The sequence below is a fragment of the Camelus bactrianus genome, chromosome 3, assembly GCF_048773025.1.
Source record: "Camelus bactrianus isolate YW-2024 breed Bactrian camel chromosome 3, ASM4877302v1, whole genome shotgun sequence".
NCBI lineage: Eukaryota > Metazoa > Chordata > Mammalia > Artiodactyla > Camelidae > Camelus > Camelus bactrianus.
In genome coordinates this window covers 89,933,434-89,957,327 of record NC_133541.1, presented here as the reverse complement: position 1 = coordinate 89,957,327, position 23,894 = coordinate 89,933,434, and the positions used below count along the sequence as shown (strand labels likewise).

Here is a 23,894-nt window from a genome sequence, read left to right as displayed (position 1 = left end):
CCGTGAGTTCTATGTCAGAGTAATCAATTCTGAATACATATCTCACATGTGACGGCCACATGTGAAGCACTTCACAAAACTTCCATTGGTACACTTCCTGCCTATACAGATGTCAAGTAAAAAAAAAAAAGGCAGCAGCGAGAATCATTTTGTGATATTTTTACATACTAAACTGGGCTTAACCTATGTCTCTCATTGCATCTGTGCTTCTCTGGGAATGTCACAGAATCCCTCTCTCAGGGAAACATTCTACTAACCGCAACAAGTTTAATTTTTGCCAGTGGCCATAAATAGAGAATAAGATTTAATAGCCATCCACAACCATCTAACAATTTTAGCACTTCTGACTTGGACCATTAAGTGGAAAAGTCTTCCATTTACTTAGTGGTTGCTGCCCAGGGTGACCCAGAGGCAGGAAGGGTCTCAGGGTGGGAATGACTCTGCCGATCCCATCTTCCAATGTTTCATACTGCGGTGAAACATTTAACAGGATATATTATTCCAGGGGCAGCCGACCCTCACCTCTGAGTGTTGTCCAGGTGGCAGGGACACCACTTGTCACACTTGATGCCGTAGAGTCCTTCCGGACACAGGCGCGCCTCACAGAGGTCACCAGCAAAGCCTGCTTCACAGAGGCACGAGCCGGTCACGTGGTAACATTTCCCTCCGTTGACACACCGGCAGGTCTCAGCACAGCGAACTCCGTATGTGCCAACAGGACACTCATCCTGGCACCTGTCATACAGGAGGCGGGAGCAAAGACAGATTAGTTAGTGCCATGTGAAAATAAACAGTCCATTCAGACACGCTTTGTTATGTGTACACTGAAATCCTGTCCGGGCTTGATATTTATTTAGTGATCGTCCTTTTACGGATATGAAAAGCATTAAGATAAATTACAGTAGTAACAGCTGTATGGCCTGTCCAAAGAAATAGCAAAAACAAAATAAAATCATGAGCTGGGGACATGAAGCATGTTTTACATCTAGTTCTTGCTAAAGATATACACAGCACTTTAGTAGACACCAGGAAAGGAAGAAAATAAACTGTCCACATGTTACTCTCAACCCATAACTAGGAAATTAAAATATAGGCTTTCCCTATTTCCAAGAAAAAACTCTGTAGCAAATTTGAAACAAAACATTAATTCTCTTGGCTTTCATGTTGACATTCATTTTTAATTTCAGCCATGAGTCTGCTCTTCTCAAAGCTGAGTGGCAATCACTGCTCCTCATTTAGAAAGTTCTGTAACTAATAAAGTCCTCCTTAGATTTGAGAAAACCTCTGCTATTGAAATCAAATGTCCTCAGTTCCAACCTGGGGAACTCCTGTCAGTAGATGGTAGGGAGGCCAGGAGTTCTCCAACACAAAATTTTTAGTAGGTTGGGTTTTGCTATCTGTTGGGAAGAAGGGCTACCAAAGGACAAGGAAAAAAATGTCAGATCTCAAAAATTCAGTTTAATATCTTTCAAAAAATGGCATTAGAGTGCAGTCCTGATGGAAGGATATGCTCTGGGTGAGCTGACTCTGGCAGGGAAGCTGAGTTGCTGGAGGGAACGATGATAACGAGAAAATCATCACTATCGCTCCCTGGAATGTGTGACTTAGCTCTAAGACCGGCCAAGCTTCTTTTTGACCAGCAAGGTGACTTGATTGGGCTTTCTGTAGCAGAAGGAGCACGTTCTGGCAAGGAAGAGGGAACCAGGGTCTCACAGCCAGAGTGCTGCTACAAGCGGAGAACATTTTCTGAGTCTCAGCCGCCACTACCCATGTGGCCCTCAAGTCCCGCCAGACCCGGAGTCCAAAATGTAGGTCAGCACTGCAGTTTTTCAGATGGGTACAATGCAAGCGGCAAGTGCATGATAATGAATGCCAGAAGACTTCAAAGCAACAGGGAAAGGGCTGCAAAGCAAACATTTTCCACAAGGCTTTGCATATTTTTAATGATAGGGTGTGATGACTAACAATACCAGGGCTGGATGGGATTCTATTTCAGTGCAGAGGAGAAATCTTGAGAACCTTTTGATATTTTTCTGGTTAACTCTGGCTCTGGCACAGATTGAAGGAAAAGGGTTTCTTGCAAATTTGGTTCCACAGACTCTAGACATCTTTAGGTTTGCAGATATGCAAGGACCTCAAATCAGCCACTCAATAAAGCATCAGAAAAGTGCTGGAGTGATTGAACTAAGTTCATTTAGCATAAAATCAGACATGTGCTGTAAAGTTACATGTGAGTATACCTATTTTTAGACCAGAGTATTTTTAACAGGTACTCTATTTTTAAGGTGTAAGAAGCCTTAAGAAGCCAAGTCACTTAGTTTACTCCTTAAAGATGTATAGTACAGGGAAATATACACAAAATGTTATGATAACTCACAGAGAAAAAAATGTGACAATGAGTGTGTATACGTCCATGAATGACTGAAAAATTGTGCTGAACACTGGAATTTGACACAACATTGTAAAATGATTATAAATCAATAAAAAATGTTAAAAAAAAAAAAAAGATGTAAACCTTAGAGGAAGAAATGCTGTAGTACAATAACTGCGCCTCCTTGTGGCCCTGCTGAAGGCTGGCACAACGACTTTGCAATCTGTCTGTCGAGAGGTTCTTGCAAGTCAGTAACAGAAAAAAAGGAAAAGACACACTCAAGGTAAATAACGTCACTAAAACAAACCCAAATATTAAGCTTTGGGTTCCAGGGTTTTAACTTAGTCAAAAGCATAGCTCTAAAAGTGGGTGAACAGAGTAGAAATGGGAAGCCTGGAAAAGGGTCAGCCACCAAATGACAGGGCAGCAGTGTGTGCATTCTAGTCTATCTTGGCAGAGACTTCCTCTTCTCCAAGAAAACAAAATCCATAATAACTGGTCCTGACCCAAATTTACCTTTCCAACCCATGATTAAACATACTACTAAGTTTGTATTTTCAATGGCAAAAAGCCATTTGAAATTTATTTACTAAAGGAGCCAGTAAAGCTTGGCTCATATCTCCGCTTTTTTGGTCAATGTTGCACTTGTAAGAGAATCCTGTTAATAATAGTTATGTCTCTTTCCACCTACCACACCAAAATAGTAGGGCACCTTTCCAGAAGCAAACGTTTTCCATCTTGAAAATAAATGCAATCGCGAAGTGGCTTACACCAATCTGATTGGCTGAATTAAAAGTGTCTGTCAAACACATCACTATATATAAAACATAACGAGGACCTACTGTATAGCAAAGGGAACTACAGTCAATTTCTTATAATACTGTATAATGGAAAAGAATCTGAAAAGAAATATGTATGTATGTATGTATATGTATAACTGAATCACTTTGCTGTACACCTGGAACTAACATTGTAAATCAACTACACTTCAATAAAAAATTAAAAACAAAAACAAAGAAAGAAAGAAAACAAAAATACAGACAAAAAGGCCTTTGTCAAGCAGTCTTATCTCTCTTTTTGGCTCCTTTTTCTGAAAGGAGCATCATTCCCAACAAATTGTACGCCCTTAATGTGGCTTTGGGGTCTCACATGGAGTAAGAAAAGCTATCTTACAAATGACTAAAAGAGGAAATATTTTCTTAGGAGAGATGGCAGGGAGGTAGATAAAAACATAGCAATAAATATTAGCCATAGTAAAAATATGAAAAATTTGAAGTTTCTATTTTATTTTTTTAGATTTTGAATAATACCCTGGAACCAGAAAAAAAAGGACAAGCATTAAGTAGAGATAAACCAATAAAACATGACACCAATACCCAAACCAATGAGAGTCACAGGTTTGTTTGAATATCATTTCAATTATTATACTGCATCTCACTGTGAACTTCTGGAAAAGAAAGTGAGTCAGCATCTAATGGGTGCCAGATCCCTCTGTCTCCTTTGTCCTTTTGAGCATGGCCCTCCCCAGAGTGACTGGAATAACTGGGCAAAACCATGATTTAGTGTGAAAGAATCACATTCTTCATTAAACCTGGATCCATGGACTGACGGCCTGCCTTTCAAACATCTGGAACTGCTGCTCCGGGGGAACAGAAAGAGCACTGGGCAAAAGCCAGCCTCTCCACAGACCCAGAATCAGGAAAGAGTTCCTCTACGAAGACCAGTTCTGCACCCCTCCCATTCCTGCCTGTAATTTCCGACCATACCTCCCTTTGCCCACAGTCTTCTTCACTTTCGAGGTGGTACAGAACACAGGTGTGCCAGGACAGCCTCGAGCTCCACCTTCAGAGTCCAGAATTGATCCGGGGATGCCCTCCACCCAGCTAACACAGGAGGAGCACCGCTTAGGGACAGGACGCATGAGAGACTGTCAAAGGCCCCCGTTCGGCAATGCCAGGACAGCCTACTAGCATCAAGAACACTCTTCTAACCCCTTCAGAAGAATCTGTGTGAGGATCTGAGGACCATGCTCTCTTCAGTCTGACTCGGCTGTGTGGCATTGCATTTCCTCGGCACACCATCCTCTCAGCCTCCCCACAAACCACAGGCTATTCTGTGGGCTTCCATGGGCAGCTCTGCCTGCCCACAAGGTGCCCGTTCCCTTGGTTCTGTTTTCTCTCTGGTTGGGAGGGCCATCCCCACATCCTGGGAGTGCTTTGGGGCAGCTGCCTGTGGTGGTACCTGCTCCTGTCTGGCCTGACCTCAATGATCAAGTTACGCTGACTTCTCAAAACAGGGGAGACATAAGACCCCAGACCCTTGGGCTGCTTTCCCCACATCTCCTGCCACAAACTGTCCCATAGCCACTCGCGGTTTCTCTTTCAGGATGACAAATGTGCTTGCTGTCATTGTGTGTGTGTTAACTCTAGAACCCAGACGGTGAGAGCATAATTGAAAACAGGAATCATGTCTTCAGTTCATAAGAAAAACAACAGTTACAAACACAACTCAAGAAGCAAGTTCCCTGTTCCCTTTCTTTCTCTTTCTCTGGCTCTTTGCCTGCCTTGCCTTAAATCCAAAATTCACCTGAAAATTAGCTGTTGTTCCCTTTCCCTGTATTCTAAATAAGATGAGCATAAGCCTGCCTGGCATGTTTGTTGATTTTGTTTTGCCTTGACTTTGAGACTTAAATCCCTACATGGCAAGAAAACAATTACATTTAAATTTTTAGTGTCCAAAAATATTACACAAAACCATTATTTAGGATTCTACCTGGTCCCTGCTCTCCTTTCCTGACTCATCTTTCTATAATAAGACCTTAATGCCACACGGATCCAGAATTCATCTAACAACGTTGTCTATCCAAAATACAACCAGAAACTAGGATAGGATTAAAGTCACAAAAACTGAGTAGCCCAATTACATGCTATAAAAACTATGCGCCAAAGGTGTCAGTAATCCATAAAACACAAAATTAAGGAAAAATATGTAATTATATTTTAAAAACATGAAAAAGCCTTTAATGAAATTAAACAGATACTATTGCAACAAAAATTTCTAATAAAAATAAAAATTAAGAAAAAACTACTCAAACCTGGAAAAGACAGTTTACTAAAAATCAGTAACAAACATGAAACTATACTGAAGCCATGTTTAGTAAAATCAGGAACAAGACCAGAATCCCCACTTTTACCCTGATCTTTTGACATTCTCTTAGAGGTTTAAATTAATGCTATAATTCAAGAAAACAAAATAATCATTAAAATATTGAAAACAGACTAACATCTTTATTTGGAGATGAAATAGTCTTAGTGTTTGCTAAAAATAACATGAGAATTAACTAAGAAGCTTGGTAGAGTTAATAAATAAAAAAATAAATATTCAAAGGCAAGGTTTTCTTTATTCAGAAATATCCAATTAAAAACTTCAGTGGGATTTTTTCAAAACTTACAGAATAGGTAAAAATAAATTTAACAAGATGTTGCACAGTCTAAGGAGGGGGGAAAATCATCCTATAGTGTCTTATTAAAAGTCATAAAATTAGAGCAGAACTTTAGGAAGAAAAAAAATTAGAGAGGAAAGTTAAAGGAATTCTTAATTCACAGATACCACCAAAAATTAATGACAGCTAAGATTTATACAGTTCTTAGACATCACTCAAATTAATAAGTGCTAGTATTTATACAATTCATAGAAATTGCTCAACTATAACAACAGCTAATGACACATGTTAAGTTTCAGCACTGTTCTAAATGCTCTAATGTATTCATTTAATCCTTATAACAATCCTACAGGAAAGTACAATTTATTACTTGAACAGTACAGATGAGGATGTTTCTAAGGACTCAGATTCCAAGATCTTTGTTTTTGGCCATTATATTCTTCTCCCTAAGCCTCTTTTCTCTGTATTTACGCACACATCCAGCAAGCTTGGTTATCTAGTCTTCCAAGACATAATGGATTAAAGAGAAAATTGGAAACCACAGGGTAAGCAAAGCACTCTAGGTAACACTTTACCACCTAACACAATAAAAGGACAAGCAGTGGGGGGAAGGACCACATGAGCATCACATGGGACCAGTAAGAACCACCGGATCTTACTCTGTCACCACAGCACAATGAAACAACTGATGTCCTTAGAGAATACAGCATTGTAAGCAGGTAACTGTATGCCTGACATACTTTTTAATGATACCTAAGTACACATCCCATTTTAAAATAAACCTATCCAAAAATCTTTAAAATGTGAAAAATCGTGGTCCTTGAAGTGGTTCTCCTAAACACTTAACTGTATAGGACGCATCCAGCATGGGTTCTGATATTTTATTATTTTTGTAAAATGCATTCTCTGTACCTTCAACTCACCATCACTGTCTGATTCAGTTTCTACGCACTGCGTTGGGAAAGAATCTGTCAAACACACTTATAGATGCTTCTGAAGTATTATAGAGTAGTCACAGATGCATGGTAGCGAACATGTTCCCTAGACTCTCCAAGTTTTCCTTTCCCACCATGACAAACAGTCACAGAGAAACATGAGGCTGTCCCTTACCGTTCCCCAGTGTATCCCGGACTGCAGTGACACTGGCCTGTGGTGGCATCACACGTCCCTCCATTATGGCACTGACACTCTTGCGAACAGTTCTTTCCAAAGCGACCCTCAGGGCAAGGCTGACCACACACCGTGCCCTGCATTCAAAGAGACTTGAAAAATTAGATGGGCTTCTAGCCAAGGAAGGGCCAGAGGAGAAGGGAGAAAAGACAGGAAACAGAAGGGGAAGAGGAATCTGGCAACAGGGCTGCAAGAAAATCAGACAAAGGAGATTTTAAGAACACATAAATTCTGCTCATCATCTCAGAAATGTTAGAAGTTTTAAAATGACTTGCTTGCTTAGTGAGCCTAAGTCTCAAGATACAGTCAAAGGTGGCAGAAGAACAATCTTAAGAAATACCCATATTAAAAAAAAATTAAGTTACATTAAATTATTATGGCAATCTAAGGAATCTGCAAACCCTCTTAAAGGTTCTTCCTTGTGTCTTGCATGTACAGTAAGTCAACAGTACTTTTTGAGCATCCATTCCATAAATGACAACATCTGGCACAAATGGAATATCCAAATGCTTTACCATATGTTCCAGAGAAAATACACATTATCATTGGCTTTATTTCTTATAATGAAGCGTAAGAAAGGACTGGAATTTTGTGTACCTGAAGTAACAATAACACTGCCTAAGAAATACTTCAACAGAAATGAACCTAGACATTTTATTTCAGGAGAAAAAAAAATGCTTTTATTTTCAGCAGGTTCAACAAACACTGCTGGGCCAAGATCAATAGGAAAGCTTATTTCCTGGGGAGTAAAATCAAGAGAGTAACTTGGACACGTCTCCTCACCCTAGAGGCTGTCCATCTTGTCAGACACTGTCATGTTTATTCCAGTCCTACGTGGAGAAAAGTCAGATACTGTACCAGTAAGTCAATGAAACACTTGAGTATTTTCTACTTCACTTGGCTGTGTAACTTGGGCTTGTGGCTTATCATGTATTTATTGGAGTTACTGTTAAAGCAAACAATGTATTCCAAATAATGGAGGTTTTTACAGCGTTTTTAACTGCTGGAAGCTGTTCCTTTGTCCTCCTTCTCTATAAAAAAGACAGACTGTGGGCACTCTGAAATTGGAGGCTAGTGAACACCAGATGGTTTGTGAATGTTTATTCTGGATAGCACAAGGAAATACATTTCCTCTGACTCCTGGCTACACACAAAGGCAGTTGGTGTGCTAATTAAGTCTCCTCTGATGGTTTCTAGCTATCTACCAACAAGGAAAGTTCTTCCAAAATCTTGGAACTGAAAAAACCTTTGAGAGATGATTCAAATCAATGTTTCACCGAGAATCAGCTATGTGCCAGGCATAGTGCTAAGGTCTGAAAATCAAAGATAAAGTCACAATCCTTAATTAGCTCACAATGTGGTGAGGAGGACAGATGTTACAATAGGCCTGATGCCTCCATTCTAGCACAACATATTAACATGACTGAAGGAATAAGAAGGCAGGGGTCAATCTGTGGAAAACAGTAGTTCTGGTAAAAATTCTTACTGTTTCAGGGACTAACCACTCACATTTTGCAATGGTCCCACATAAGCTTCAGAGATGCTGTGGAAATACTCTTTGTAAATAAGGATTAATGTGAGAAAACAGCTTTAAGTAGGACATTATTTTTAATTGAAATACATATGTGTGTGTATGTGTAAGGGGAACATATATTCATCTTTGAAAAGCACCTGGGATGGGATGCTAGCACAGGTGAAGCATTGTGGAGAAAGGCGTAAGCAGGAAACTCAGCTCCACATGGAGAAAAATGATCAGAAAACCTTTAGTAAGAAACGTCTATCAAGATAGGGGGCCCAGAGTACAGAGGAGGCTCCACTGTGCTGGTCAGGATGGCCATCTGCCTCCCTGGTGGGACTCACGGTCCAAGCCTATGGTTACCACTCCCACATCATGACCACCTCACCCAAGAAGAAGAAGAAAGCTTCAATTTCATGACGAGGCAACTCTTCAGACCATGTGTACACAAAAGTCCTAGGAGTAACGTGCACACAGCTCCTCATCCAAAGAACATGTAGCTATCTGAAAACTCTGCTACCCCAGCAAAATCCTTCCCCCACCAAGGACCAAGCAATGACCAGTCCTGGCAAAAGGCTGAATATAGGAAACAAAAGCAGAGAAGGAGTCAAAGATAATTCAGCATTTCTACTTTAGGCAACTCAGAGAGAAGTGATGGTTTTAACCAAGACAGAAAAGAGAAGAGGAACAGCCTTAGGAAAAGCTTAGGTGTACGACAGATTTGGTTTTATTAACACGGACTTTGATGGGCTTGCTTCTGGCTCTGTTCTTCAACAGCTCCCTTGTTCAGCTCCTCCTCAGGCACTCAATAAAAGGCCCCCCGGCACTGATGCCATCGCTTCATGGAGTTTCTCCGGGCTCTGCCTCCAGAATCAGACCTTGTCTCTCCTGCTTGCCATTCCCAGCTCTCACCTTGGGTCTGATACTTCTTTTCCACTTGTCCCAGTGGTCTTAACATCCTGAACTCTCCCTGACGTCCCATGATTCTCACTGGGAAGTGGACTCCAGCTCTCCTCTGATCCACGCCTACACCGAGGGTAATGCCAGACCAGTACCATCCCAGGTCTGGCTCCTAAGGCTCCAGCCTGGCCAGAGTTCAGACAGACGGGGGCTTCGTGTCTATAGGGAATCTAGGTGGGGTGTCTAACAGCAAACTGAAAATACACATCTGTGCTCAGGGGAGGTAAAGTCAAGATTTGGGAGAATCAGCAGATGACTGTTAAAGCCATGGATCTTAATGAGATTTCCAGAAAAGACTTATAGTGAGAAAAGAAAAAGGCAAGATGGAAACCTAGGACATACTGTAGTAGAGAGGTCAAAGATGAGGGATTAGGAACAGAAATCTTTACTTAGTAAGAAAGATAGGAGGAGAGGTTATCAAAGAAGTGAAAGGAAGGGGAGAAAACAGCTCAAGTGGTAGAGTACACGCTTAGCATGCACAAGGTTCTGGGTTCAATTTCCCAGTACCTTCTCTAAAAATAAATAAATAAACCTAATTACTTCCCACCACCTCCAAAAAAATAGTAATAATTAACTTTAAAAACTTTTTTAAAAGAAGTGGAGGGAAAAGAGATTAGGAAGGGAAAATGGGATGAGCAACAACATAAAACGCTTTGGAGAAGTGAAGTGGAACGAAGATTGAGGACTTGTCACTGGAGGTGGCACTTAAGTCACTTGTAGTCACAGTTTCACCACAGTCACTGGAGATGGAAGGTGACCATGAAGTAAATTGCTCTTTTATTTGCTGTATGTTAATAAAGAAACAGACATTGGTCAATCACTCTTCCACCTTCAAGCGGACTCCTGCACAAACCAACTCAGAGAGATATGAACCAGTATTATTTCCCGATTTCAGAGAAATCCACTTAGTAAACCACCTCTGACATTGTGTATTCCACAGAATATTACGCCTGTGAGACACTACATAGAGAAAGAGCATCAGGGTCAAAGTTTGGCAAGTGTGCTGAGTAATAGCTTCCTCTTAGATGATCATACTAAAGACTGAGAAGTTCTGCAATACCTGGAAAACTTCGTTTACCTCAGTGTGTCTCCAGACTTATAGGACCAGATAACTTTGACACATAACCTGTTGAGAAAAATATTCTCAAAGAATAAGAGTGATCCATAGAACATAGTTATGAAAATGATTATTTAAATACTTGAATACTTGCAGTGTTTAACAGCTTTCGCTGTCATGTTTAAGATGAGATATTTCCCTTTTAGATCTTGCAGGGAAATGCAGGATAGATGTCCTACTATCTTTTCCATGAGGACCCTTAGTACACTTCAAGTGCAGGATTAATCACTTTCTGCCTTCATAGAACTGAAAAACTTCAGCTTGGATATGGTCAGGTATTTCCAATTTTGGAATCTTTAATGATCAGTGGGATTTTCTTTTGTGCTGAAGTCTTCCACATGCGTTTTCACTTGAGAATCCTGGAACAGGTGACTTTGAGTGGGGAGAGGGGCACTTACCAGCCATCCAGAAGGACAAGAGCATTCTCCAGTGACGTGATGACATATGCCGCCATTTTGGCAGGGACATCTCTGCTCACACTGTGGCCCGTGCTTGCCAGGGGGACAGAGATCCTCACAGCTGAGGAATTAACATGGGACACCATGATTTACCCAACCACATAACCCATAGGTTCACAAACACAACAGCACCCAGGGCCCTAAAATAGATAAGCTTTCTCTATCTTATATGGTTTATTTCATTGACATCAAGAGCATCAATTATGTTGGCTGGAAGGGTCTTTGAGGGGTCACCTAGCCCTGGCCTTTGCTTGGGGATATTTTCTAATGAAACTATTTCAATTTGAGAACCTGTCCTATCAGAGAGCACCACGGATAACTCTTGCTGGCCACTCACTCCTTGGTGACAGGAATTTTCCACAGAACTTTTATAAAGCCCATGTGTTACACTGGAAGTCTGTTTTGTGTGTTTGTTCTAACCTCAAAGGAGACAAATATCTACACATCACCCACTGAGTGTACATACCCTTCATAATCAATTTTCAGTGTTCCCTTCTTCAGAATGACAGACCCTCCATATTGCATGAACAAACCTTGTTCTCTAAGCCTCTAATTGTCTTTTTTTACTCTCCTGTGAAATTGCTCCAAGTTTCCCAAAAACCCATTCAACTGTGGCCTTAATAAAAACTCATAAGAGCAATATTAACAATTAAACAATCTGAGATGATCATCCATTCTGCTGGAAATCAGAAGGCTTTAGAGGCTAATGCAATTTTTACTTCAGCTCTATTTTACAGCCCTAACACTGTCAGCAGGAAGTATTTACCTAATCAGCCACATTTTTTCAACTTTTAGCTCTGTGATTTACAAGTGTAATTTTCCCAGTAAGGGAACAAGAATTTTTTTTATCTCCTACTTTTTTGGCAAATTCCACCTCTAACTCTGTTTGCAAATACAAGCAAACCGAAGAATGTCCTTCCCACAAAGTAAAGGAGGTTGTTGAGATTGAGTAGTTGCTTCAGTGTTCTCCAGAAAGAATTAAATTGTGTGCACATCCTACACAGATGTGACACATGTACTTTTATATTCATGAAGCAACATATGTATCTTTGAGCTTTAAATAATCCAGCTAATCTTTGATCATGGACTATTTCTAACGTCTTTCACCTTTCCTCTTTTCCAAGGCACTGAACCCATCAGCTGTATCCAGCTGATTAACCACCACACAGAGCAGAATAACATGGACCATTAACATCCAGAATGCATTTTGAGGGAAAATCACAGCGGAACCCAAATCTGCCCCCAAACTCCAAATACTGCTATTCAACACAACATCCTGGCCCTCTCTGTCTTTGCTCTGCCAAAAGGAAGGCATCAGAGCTGGTCCTTAGATTCTGGCTGGGCTCTGATGTTCAACGGCCAAATAGCAAGAGCACCTAGTGGCCATCAGTGCTCATCACACATCTGTGCCTGCAGTCCTGTCCCCTCAGTAACCCTTCAGGCAGCAAGAGAAACAAAAGCACAGGAATATGACGCCAGCAGCAGCAGAATGGAGAGGGTAAGTTGGCTTTGTCACAATGCTCAGCGGTGCGTCACTTACAAAGCTCCAGTGTATCCCGGTGGGCAGCGGCACTCGCCGGTGACATGATCACAGGTAGCTCCGTTCTGGCACTGGCATCTCTGGTGACAGTCGTTACCATAGGTGCCCTGCTCACAGCGCTCCTCGCAGCGCCAGCTCCGGAAGCCCGCAGCGCAGTGGCAAGCCCCTGTGATGGGGTTGCACAGAGCCCCGTTTTTGCACTGGCACCGGCTGCTGCAGTGAGGCCCCCAGTGATCGCCGTCGCAGGCTAAGGTTAGGGAAAGAAACAGTGGAAGGCGTCAGAGTACGAATGTGGGTAATGGCAAGCTCTTCAGAACAAGCTTTCCTCTCCCCATGGAGAGAGCAGCTTGATGACCTCTTCATCACCATTCCTTTGCAGAGCATCAGGGCTCCAACACCGACCCTTGGCAATACTTCATTGGTGCTGGCAGTGGGCCACTTCCTATCATTCCACTGCTCAAGCATGGCTACACTGTTCACCCCCATGCCTTTGCTCTGCTCATTCCCTGCACCTAGAGTGCTGAGTTTGATGTGGCCAGAATCATTAGCTAGTGGATGGTGTGAGTGGTTGTGGGAGCGAGGAGGCTGGCTGGGCAGGTGAGAATGGTCAGCTTATGCAGGGGCTTTTATGCATAAGCAGTTTGGATTGCATCTTGTAGACAAGGGATCAATAGAAAAGGATTTTAAGCAATGAAGGGCAATGGAGATTTGCCTTCTAGTAAGATCAGCTAGCTACAGGATGAGGAAAGGGCAGGAAAGAGCTGATGATGAGGGGCAGGAGACTGCGCAAGGCGCGTGGCAGTAGTTCTGGAGACCAGTGAGGGGGTCTAACCTCAGGAAGTGATCAGAGAGATGGAGAAGCGACCCAAAGGCAGTCCACTGAGGAGTGGACTGACCCGGATACAGGTCTGGGCCGAGCTCTTGAAAACAAAACTGCTGATCTGCTTTCAAGATATCAATCAAAATACATGTGATTGGCAGTAGGAAACAAACTTACGGTTATCAAACAGGAAAAGGTGGGGGGATAAATTGGGAGTTTGGGATTAACAAATACACACTGCTACATATAAAACAGATAAACAACAAGGACCTACTGTATAGCACAGGGAACTATTCAATATCTTGTAATAACCTATAATGGAAAATAATCTGAAAACCAATATATACATATAATATACATATAACTGAATCACTTTTCTATTCACCTGAAACTAACAGAACATTGTAAATCAACTATACTTCAATTTAAAAAAAAAAAAAAAAAGGCATGATTGGGAGGTAACCAGAAAAGGCAGAAAAAAATTGACTAAAATGTTTAAATTCACTGACCTATTTTTAAAATACAACAAACCAGAAATTGAAAATGAACAGCAAATAAAAAAATAAGAAGTATATGGAACCATGTATAAGTATAAGATAAAGGCAGAGAACAGCCTTTGAAAGACAGATTTAAAAGTGCAGTTCCAAAGAAAAGGAAGAACGGCTGTGATTCAAGTCAATGAGCGGGAAAAAAGGAGTAGGGAAGGAAAAAAACCTCAATCCCAAACATTCTAAAATTTATAAAAGGTGACAATAAGCAAAGCCTACTCTTAATATGCATTGCCTAGCCAGCCGTGCATTTACTAATTAGATGCTATAAAAATCACTAGGGCAGATGCACCCTGCCTAGAGCTCTTAGGATAAATTGCTTTTATGATAAAAAAAAAAAAAGTTTCATTTCATAAAAATTTTGTAACTTCAACAGATCTGGAATAAACTATTAAAAAAAGCAACACTAGGCACACAGCAAACCACTTATTAGACCTGCAGGATTCATTTTCCAATATTAGGACCTACCTTCCATTTCATAATATCAGAAGTTTTAAATGTATCATTCTGTTTTTAATCAGTATGGCTTTGGTCTCATTAGTACTTTAATAAACATACTTTAATATAATTAAAAGCAATGAGAGAGAATTATTGAACCTAAAGCAGATCAAGAAAGTAATTGCCTAAGAATTCACAATCTCCTTCCACAAAATAAGATTAGGTGGTAGTTCCAAGATGAGATTTAAGCCTAAAAATTGTTATTCATATGAATTGTTTCTTTTATTGACTATGGATATGGACAAAGTTTTTTTTTTTTTCAATTTTAATTCTTTCAGTTTAGGATCTATTCTTAAAAAAAAAATTACATAGTATGTTTCTTTAAGCTCTCTCAGCTACTCCAGTGGAGAAGAATCTATCTTGTTTTTTAAGGTCTCCCAAAGTAAATTACATAGTCCTTTGTAACTTGTTCCCTGGTCCATCAATTCTAAGAGTAAGGAAAGTCTTCTTCCCATAGAAGCCAACTATCCTATAATTTGATTCTTTTTCCTCCGTCCCCCTCACAAAATAGTCAATTCTGTGCAGCACTGTTCTCTATATTATAAATGAGCTTGTTCCTGAAATGTGAATACAACAAAGCTGCTCTTTGCCATACTAAATAGTAAACCTCAATACTTTTACAATATTTTTTTTAAGTTTATTAAATTTCACTCATTTTCTTTGCTGAGCCGTCTCCAAAATTTACATATCCTTCCCAACTTCTAGGAGCCTCAGGTATTAAGTTAAATATCCATTTTTACTTAAGTATAATGAAGGATTAAATGACTGACACTCACAGAAACAATGCAGCTAATATAATCACCTTGATAAGGACATCAAGATCAGGTCAAAGCATTTAAAAAAAAAATTTCTGATGGGTTAGAGCTCTTTTCCCTCACTATGAGACTGGGATAAGAGTGGGCTGGAACACCTACGTTTTACAGAGTGTATTTCACAACAAGAGGAGAGCAGCAGGACAAAGTCAAGAACAAAGTCAAGAACTGGCCTCTCTTTTCCTTTATAACCCATTTATTTCCACATCCCATTCAACAGCTTCTCCCCCAGCAGAGAAGTCAGGTGGAGACCAATTCTATTTTCTTGGGATTAAATAAAAACACAAACAAAAACCCTTAAGATATCTCCTCATGGTAGAAACAAGTTTATAGCAGACATAGATAACTATCAGCATTAAAGAAAGGGTTTCAGGCTTTTAAAGAAATATTATCGCGCCGACATGGTTAATTTCCTGGCTATATCTAAGCACTGTGGCATGCTTTGAAGTGACAGCTTCTCCCTTTGGGGTTGCATTTCCCTAAAAGGCCACTGATACATGGGCCTCACGATGCAAATACTAGGCACCAACATGGACTACATGGAAAAACAACACATAGAAATCTACAGGCAAATAGACAGGAAGTAGAACAAGTAAGATACAGAAGCCTGGCTTGAATTTAGGCGTCACTGTAACTTCCTTTCCTTTCTTCATTTATCATATTTAACTCCTTCAGCACATCCATTTTTAATGTATCCCAGTGAGTTAACACAGTTTATCGCACAAAAGCCAGCTCTCTTCCCTGATTACGACAAATACAAGAGTAGGTTGACTGTCTAGACAAGAGGCAGAATTTGTTCCTATGTTTAGTGCCAAGCTTGACCGATTATCCTGAATTCAAGTACTGTATTTGGAAAGGCAGTTTGGAGAGAGTCTGAACTCAAGTCATCTGACTGCTTTTGCTTAACACCTCACTTGAATCTCAAGGGGCAAATGTTTTCAATTCTCAGGAACAAGGGACTGGGTTGGTTGCTTGTACTGATAACTTAAAAATGGTAGTGAACATGGAAAAATTGCTTGAATAGCGTAATAGGAAAAGGTAAATGAACAAAACTTTGTTTCAGATTAAACTGAAAAGAACCTAAATGCTAATAAGGGAGCGAAGACTCTGTCCCTGTCAGCCTCTGGTTTCCGCTCTCATTGTGTGAACGGCTCAAAATGGGCCATCAGAAGCCGTGTGGCCAGATTTATGCAGATGTTTCAGGAGACAGCTTAAAGAGGGTCTCAACACGGACAGCTTGCTCTAATAAGCTCTCAAAATAAATTGGAAGTAAAAGGAATTTTAAGCTACTGTGTAATATCAGAAACAACCAGTCCATGCTACACCCTCGGGGTCAAGACGATGGACTCACCCTGAGGCCCTTATGGCTGTGACTTCCACTGATGCCACTAACCAGAGGTTCCACTCGTGGGCTGAGGACTGAAGTTCTCTCAAGTGATATCTCTTAAGTACCTGCCTTGTGCCAGCTGTGCTGTAGGCCTTGACTTGAAAGGAGAACAATAAATTTATGCTTCTACAAGTTTACAGGTTGCTGGCAGAGGTGTCAAGTTACTAGGTAATAAAATACTCTGTGATAAGCAATAAGGTAAGGATGGGGACAGGGTACAACGGAAAACACAGGGATGACAGGTAACCAGTGCTGGTGAGTCAGGAAAGGCTTCTCAGCTAACATGATGTCTAAGCTGAGATCTAAAGGCAGAGGGCGCCATGTTTAGGTGGGGTGGAGGGTGTGTACACAGGAAAAGAGGGGACTACAAGGAGAGGGAGGTTGCCGGAGGTGTTACATTCAAAGAGCATGATACACGCAACAGCCAACAGCTTTGAAACGGGAAATATTCACCAATGCCCTCCTGGGTTCTACACCACTGCATTACGGCTATTACCATCTTTCTGAGCTGTGTGCATGACAAAAAGAAGTATAGAAATAAGTAGAAATGGAGAGATATTAGACCTGTCTTCTCCTGCCATGTCTCCCCCCTCCCCTAGTCTTCCAAGCTCAGCCCAGAAACCTCTGTGCTTCAGGCGCATTTTACAGACCCAATCTGAGATGCTCTCTGGAAAAAGGCATTATATATTTTCCATGACACTCACTTTGCACTTAGATTACAGTTTTTACATACGTTCACCTTGTTTCACATCTCCCAAACAAAATTAAATTCCATGGGTGTTAAGACGCACAGACACCCTTCTAGATCTTAGTAGTTGTCGAAAGAAGGTTTCAGACAACCAGGCCCTGGCACTCACTTGGCTGAGAATGATGGTTAGGAACATTCTGATTTCAGAGATGATACACTGGGAAAAAGTGTGTACCTGTGTCATGAAGTAGTGTAATAAGAATGATGAGACTGATACTGCCAGAGATTTTGACAACCTCTCCCTTTTCTGGAAAAGCAGCACTCTTATGCACTACTATGGGAAAGCAGATGACCACATCCAATTTAGAGATTAGTCTGGAAAAGTCTATCAAAGGCCCTTTACTCAAAAATTCCTCTTGTGAGATTTTTCCAAAAGAAAAAACAGAAATATGTAAAGACAGTAACAATTACCAATAGTTAACTTATTAGTAATACTTACGCTGCACCCACACACTGTTCTAAGCACCTGAGATAGATGAACTCTCATACTGTCCCCATGAACTAGGTACTACAGTTGCCCCTGTTTCATACAAGAAGAAACTGAGATCCATGTGGCAGACTTAAAGTTACACAGGGAGAAAGCAGTGAAGCAGAGACTTCCTGTCTGCAGTCTGTATACTAAATCACTACATTCTCTTCCCTCCAAAGCTGTACGGATCTTTATCCCAAGACTTTTTCATAATAACAAAAAAATTGAAAACAGCCTAATTTTCTAGTAATAGATGACTGGTGAAAAAAATTGTGGTATAATCATATAATGGAATATCATGCATCAATTAAAAGTGATACTATAGAAGAATATTTAATGAATTTTAAAGATGTTGTCAGTATCATTAATTGTAAAAAGTAGATTAAAAAACGCATACCACATGATCCAATTTTAGCAACAGATTAGAATAAACCAGATGAAAGTGTCATTAATTTAGGTGTAAAATGGCCCAATATCAGCCACTGTCTATGGTAGATCCTAGTATCTGGGAAAGGGTGGGGAGAAGATGGAGAAGGAGAAAGACGGAGAGACAGATATCGAAAGGCTCTGTAGTCAAATGGGACCATCAGGTAACTCCAGGTCTTAAGACTGTTCGTGATTTGTCTTTTATTCATTTGGGTTAACTAGATTTTCTAAATTTTCTGTGGTCGAATGTATCCTTTCAGTGGTAAGAGAAAAGCAAGCAAAAAAGTGTATTTTTATATGGTTCGATCTGCTGAGCATTTACCATTGTGCTCCACAATTTACACACCTCTCTCCAGTCCTCACAGGACTGACGAGGTGGGTATCATCACCTTTAGCACATGGGGGATATTTAGGATGAAAACATTTAGGTAAAATGTCCAAACATACCCAACTGTGGCATCAGTACTCAAACCCAAGAATGTCTGCAAACAAAAGTCCAAGCACTTTTCATGAGGCCATTGTGCTCCTAAAGTAGTGAAATTATGTATTTTTGTTAAACATAATATCCCACAATTATGTTTTTCAACTCATGTGATCCATCGAGGTGGAACAGCCAATGATAAAACCTTTCACTGAGCAAGTCTATGGGGTCAGCCAGTGACTCAATATTTAGGGGCACTGAAAATAGGCAATTACATTAGTCGTGAGAACATAGGGCGTTTCTCAAAGAGAAAATAAAATTAAGAAGACGATTAGGGCTGAAGAGCTTCTGTAAATTGAAAAATAATTCTATGCAAACAAAAAGCTAGTGAGCTCACTGTGAAAACTGTATTGATACCATTAGCTGTCTTGCTAAGAAGTACTCTGACTTGAAAACTAAACCCAGACGGTACCTGCCACATGGCTGGCTCTTAAGATATATCTGGTGAGTGAATCAAAGTGACTGCACGCAGAGCAGTATGACTAAGTGTGACAAGCAGAGGAACCTGTAAAACCATCATCACAATTCTAGGTGCATTCTCTTCTCCTAACTTCACACCCTCAGTCCAATCTTCCATGCAAAGGACGGGGAGACAGAGAAGAGGTTCTAAGATAATGCTGAGTTTCGAACATGTGTCGACAGTGTGCAGCTGTTTTATTTTAACCTCACAATAGCTCGATGAGATAGGTATTATTATTCCAACATTTCACGTGAAAAATGGACTGAGATGATAATTTGTTCAAAGTCACTTGGCATTCAAGTGGCAAAAGCAAGGGTTCAACCCAAAACCATCAGTGCCTCCAAAGCTGCCATCTTCCCCACACCATGCAGACCATCCCAAGTGGATGATGCTCTTTAATTACAGGACCTCATATCAGTGCATATTTCTGGCTTCTGATTGCTTTTCAAAGGGGAACACTCTAGAACAAAAGTCTCACAGACGTTTGAGAGATAATCCTTGTTTGCCTAAAACAGCAGTTCCCAGGCTTCAAAGTGTTACTAGCAAGTTCATCTGAACAGTTGGATGAAGAATGTTCCAACATGTCCACAGCCACACACATACTGACAAAAACAAGGCATTAGAAAACATATCTGAACAAATGAGAGATGGTTTAATAAATCTCTTGTCTGGTGTAGACAAAGAATAAGGAAAGGAGCACAATCAGAGATACAAAGAAATGCCAAACTGGGAGATACTCCAGAGGAAGAAACAAGGGCACATTAATACAGTCTCACCCAAAGGACTCCGTCAGAGGAAACAAAAAAAAGGATGAAATCATTGTTCCCTTGGAGAAAGGAGTGATGTTTACCACCAAGTTCACCTTGTTACGAAATTTATCAATCATGAGCTGGCTCGAGGAGGAGATAAAGTCATGCAGCATTAGACAGACCTTGACCTTAGCAGGGACAAGGCAACTTCACAGCTATGGAGACTTGAACCAGTCTCTGACCTCTATACACTTAATTTTCTTTTTGTAGAAGAGGGATGGTGAAACATACTAATTACACCAAAAGTACTTGTTCTTATGAGTGACGCAGCACAGATCTGGTAGCAGCAGAAATTCTATTTTGTGGTTGACACAGTAGAACATCCCAGCCCAAGAAAAACATCCTCCAGCTGTATATGAAGCTGGAATAACATGCCTGTCGTGGGTTTGTGTTATTTGTTTGTCTTGCATGAATCATTCATGCCAAAAAGGACAACTTGGTTTTCACACTGTGAATTCCAAAAACAAATTGCCCTGTAACTCCATGAAGTAAAATAAAAAACAAGCTTTGGGATCACCCCTTTCATCCATTTTTATAAAGCCAATTGGAAAAAGCTCAGGCCTGCAGTGAAACCCAGTGCTAACTTACATCCTATTCTTAATTATCAATTAAGAACTAGATTCAGAAATTTCTCACTTGCTGATGATTAATGTGCCCAGAGGTGTCAGCTCATACATGAAGCTCAGAAATGTAAAAGGAGAAACTTGGAAACAAACATGTGAACTTCTTAGCTATCTTCCCCTTGGCATAAAGAAGTAGATAATCATAAATAAAATCTGAAGAATCCTATCATATTAGTAGGTACCGAGCCCAGGACTTGATTTTTCTCCAGTTTACCTATGCCCAGGAAGACCACAGAAGCAGCCCTGAAACACAATTTGAAGTATAAGGTGCTTCTGTAAAGCAATTGGTTCTGGATTATAGAGAACAACAAAAGGACCCAATTCCGTGAGCTGGTGTTAGATCTAAACAAACCCTAGATGAACTGAGCAGTCCATTTCTTGTTCTGTGTTTTTGTTTTGTCTTGGTTTAATACCTCTGGGATCTAAAAAAGTAAAACTGTAAACTTCTATGGGGTCCAAGAACCCTGTGGGTACGTCTCTACCAGATACAACAGGATGATGTACTGAATCTTGGAACTCATGTTTTTCACTGGGAAAGTGAAGTCAGTTTATAACACACGACAACCCTCACCAGGGTTGCTATTTGAAGTAACTAAGACAGTAAGTACCCTTAATATCTAAATGTCAAGTATCTATTAGGATGTATCAGTCAGCTGCTACACAGATTTAATATATTTTTACGTGGAGTTTGGCTGTGATGTTTGTCTGCCACTGACTTGAAACAGGAAAATTTATCAGCACGAGAGAAGTGAATAAGGAAGAAAGTTCAGCCTTTCATATTCTTATATAGAGAGAAAGCACAAATAATTCACTTTCAAGAAAATATCTCTACAGAGCGAATGGCTTTTAGAAGAGGCCAAAATAATTTTCTGCTGTCTCAGAGGATAGAAAACCACGATTCTCCCTGAAATATATACCCTTTCTTCCCAAGCCTTGGTTCCCTCGGGGTCTTTTATCTCCCTGTGATTTCATTCCCTGTGCCTCAGGCTAACAAGGCGATGGTGTGTCATTCCCTTTGTTAATGTAGAAGAAAAGATCCTCATTGAAAACATCAAGTGCTTGAAAAATAAGACAAGTTTGTAAAGCTTCTCCATCCATGAAGAAGAACAATAAAAATGTATTTTCCAGATCCTCTGAAAGCACTAAAACCTCATGTCCTTCACATGTCAAAAACCCGGCTGGAGAGCTGACAGAGAGCCAGCAATCACCGCGGACACCCACCCAGGCCTGTTTATATGAATATGATTCAGTGGCTGAGAGAGTACCTTTATTCTTCTTTAGAAAATGTTTATTAAATGAATCTTCAAAGCATGAACTGTCATTTTATAACTTCAGTGTAAGCTTACCCCCAAATTATGAACCAGAAAAAGGGGCGTGAAATGTTTATTCTTTAATGTGTCTAAATGTAAATGTTGATGTCTCTCCAGGAGACCACATTGATGGCCTTATTCACAGTGCAGGGAAATCTCAAGGATATAAATCGTAGGCTGGGATTAAGAAAGGGATTTGGAGGGATTACACTTATTCAGTGAAGTCAAAAGAATAATCACAACCTCGGAAGCCATTACAGGATATCTTGCTTTATGAAGTCTTGCTGTATTTTTGCTGTTTTGCTCACTCATTCTTTTATTAAAAATGTATTAAGCATCTTCGTTGGCTACTGAGTTCTGTTTATTGAGCACTTACTACTTGCTCCTCCCTAAGACCTGTGCTATAGCTAAGATTTCTTTGCCTCCTGGAAGAGACTGGCTCACAGTGAGACATCATAGAAGAATGTGCTAAGTGTTACAGTGCACAGGATGCTCAAGGAACACAGAGGACCTCTGGGCCGAGGGGAGCAGGGAGGAGAGAAGGCTGCCAGAGGAGGTGGGCTAGAGATGAGCACTGAAGGATAACTACTCATGACCACCATTGTGCATATACTTACAATCTTCACACCACATGTGAGAAGCCAAAGGGTGGAAGCCTTAAATGATTTGCCTAAAATCCAACAGGAAGGAAAACCAGGTTCCAAACCCTCAATGCTAATTGGATGGTCTGAAAAACTTAAGAGTTTTCTTGAGTGAAAACTACATAAGGCTACAAGTACTACTATAGCAAAGGTCCCTATACCCACAACCTAGAATTAACTGTTGTGAACATTACATCACATTTGCTTCATTGCTTAATGCAAGAAAAAACACATTGCAGATCAAGTTAAATTTCCTTTTGTCTTCTTTGTACCTCATTTTCAGTTCTTTTCCTACTCCGCCCCCAGAGAGAACCGATGTCATTATTTTAATGTGTATTCTTTTAGCCTGTCTGTGTGACCAGAAATAATATATTGCTTTATTATTTCATGTATTTATTAGGTTTACATAAAATGTATATATCACTGTGCATCTTGATTTTGTCACACAATATTATGATATTGAAATATACTAATATTGGTCCATATGCTAACACATTACTATATAGCAGTTTGTAGAAATGAAAGGCTATACAGCATTCCACTGTATTAACAGGCTCTAATAAATATATTTTTCCCATATTCATGGCCATTCTCACTTGTTCCCAAATTTTCAGTTACATAGATACAAAGTCTTTATCCCCTAGTCCATGTATGCAAAGGTTTCTCCAAGGTATACAAATTACAAAGAAGTAAAAATAAGGTTACTGGATTATATGGTAGACACAAATTAAAATTTTACTCTAGATATAGCCAAATTACTTTGTCAATTTACCTTCCTGAGAGCAGTATGTGCAAGCTTCCTTTCACATCTTCATCAACACTTGATATTGTCAGACTTCTTAACTTTTCCCAGTTAGATGGTTAAAAATGACATCCTGTTCCCTCACCATCCCCTTCACTGGTTATTACAAAGATAACATATTCTTATAGGCTTATTAGTCAATCAGGTTTTCTTGCTCTGAATTACCTTATTGTATGCTTTGCCTAATTAATTTATTTTTCATTATCTTTTGCCTTTTTTAAAGTTGTGGGGTTTTTTCTTATTGATTAGTGGGAGCTCTTTACATAGTCTATACACTAACCATTTGTTTTATATGTTGCAACAATCTTTTTCCACTCCCTTCTCTTTTAACTTTGCTTATAGTACCTCCTGTCTTAAAGAATTGTTTAACTTTGATGTGTTCTACATACCCTAAAAACTAATTTACAGCATGGATGAATCTGGTTTATGTAATACTAATTATACAATATGAGGTTTTTTTTATTTGTAAGTTTAAAGCTGCTTTTT

At 40.0% G+C, this 23,894-nt stretch overlaps 1 protein-coding gene across 2 annotated transcripts in view; it reads right to left on the bottom strand.

The window, feature by feature from the left end:
* The window catches only part of MEGF10 (multiple EGF like domains 10), a 155,845-nt gene that overhangs the window by 45,250 nt on the left and 86,701 nt on the right, over positions 1-23,894 (bottom strand). For both annotated transcript variants that reach the window (XM_074360599.1, XM_074360598.1), the window contains exons 6-9: positions 12,575-12,821; positions 10,975-11,095; positions 6,924-7,060; positions 523-735 (exon numbers count right to left, since the gene is read on the bottom strand). In XM_074360599.1, the coding sequence (XP_074216700.1) occupies positions 523-735; positions 6,924-7,060; positions 10,975-11,095; positions 12,575-12,821 (718 nt within the window). The remainder of the gene's footprint in view (positions 1-522; positions 736-6,923; positions 7,061-10,974; positions 11,096-12,574; positions 12,822-23,894) is intronic.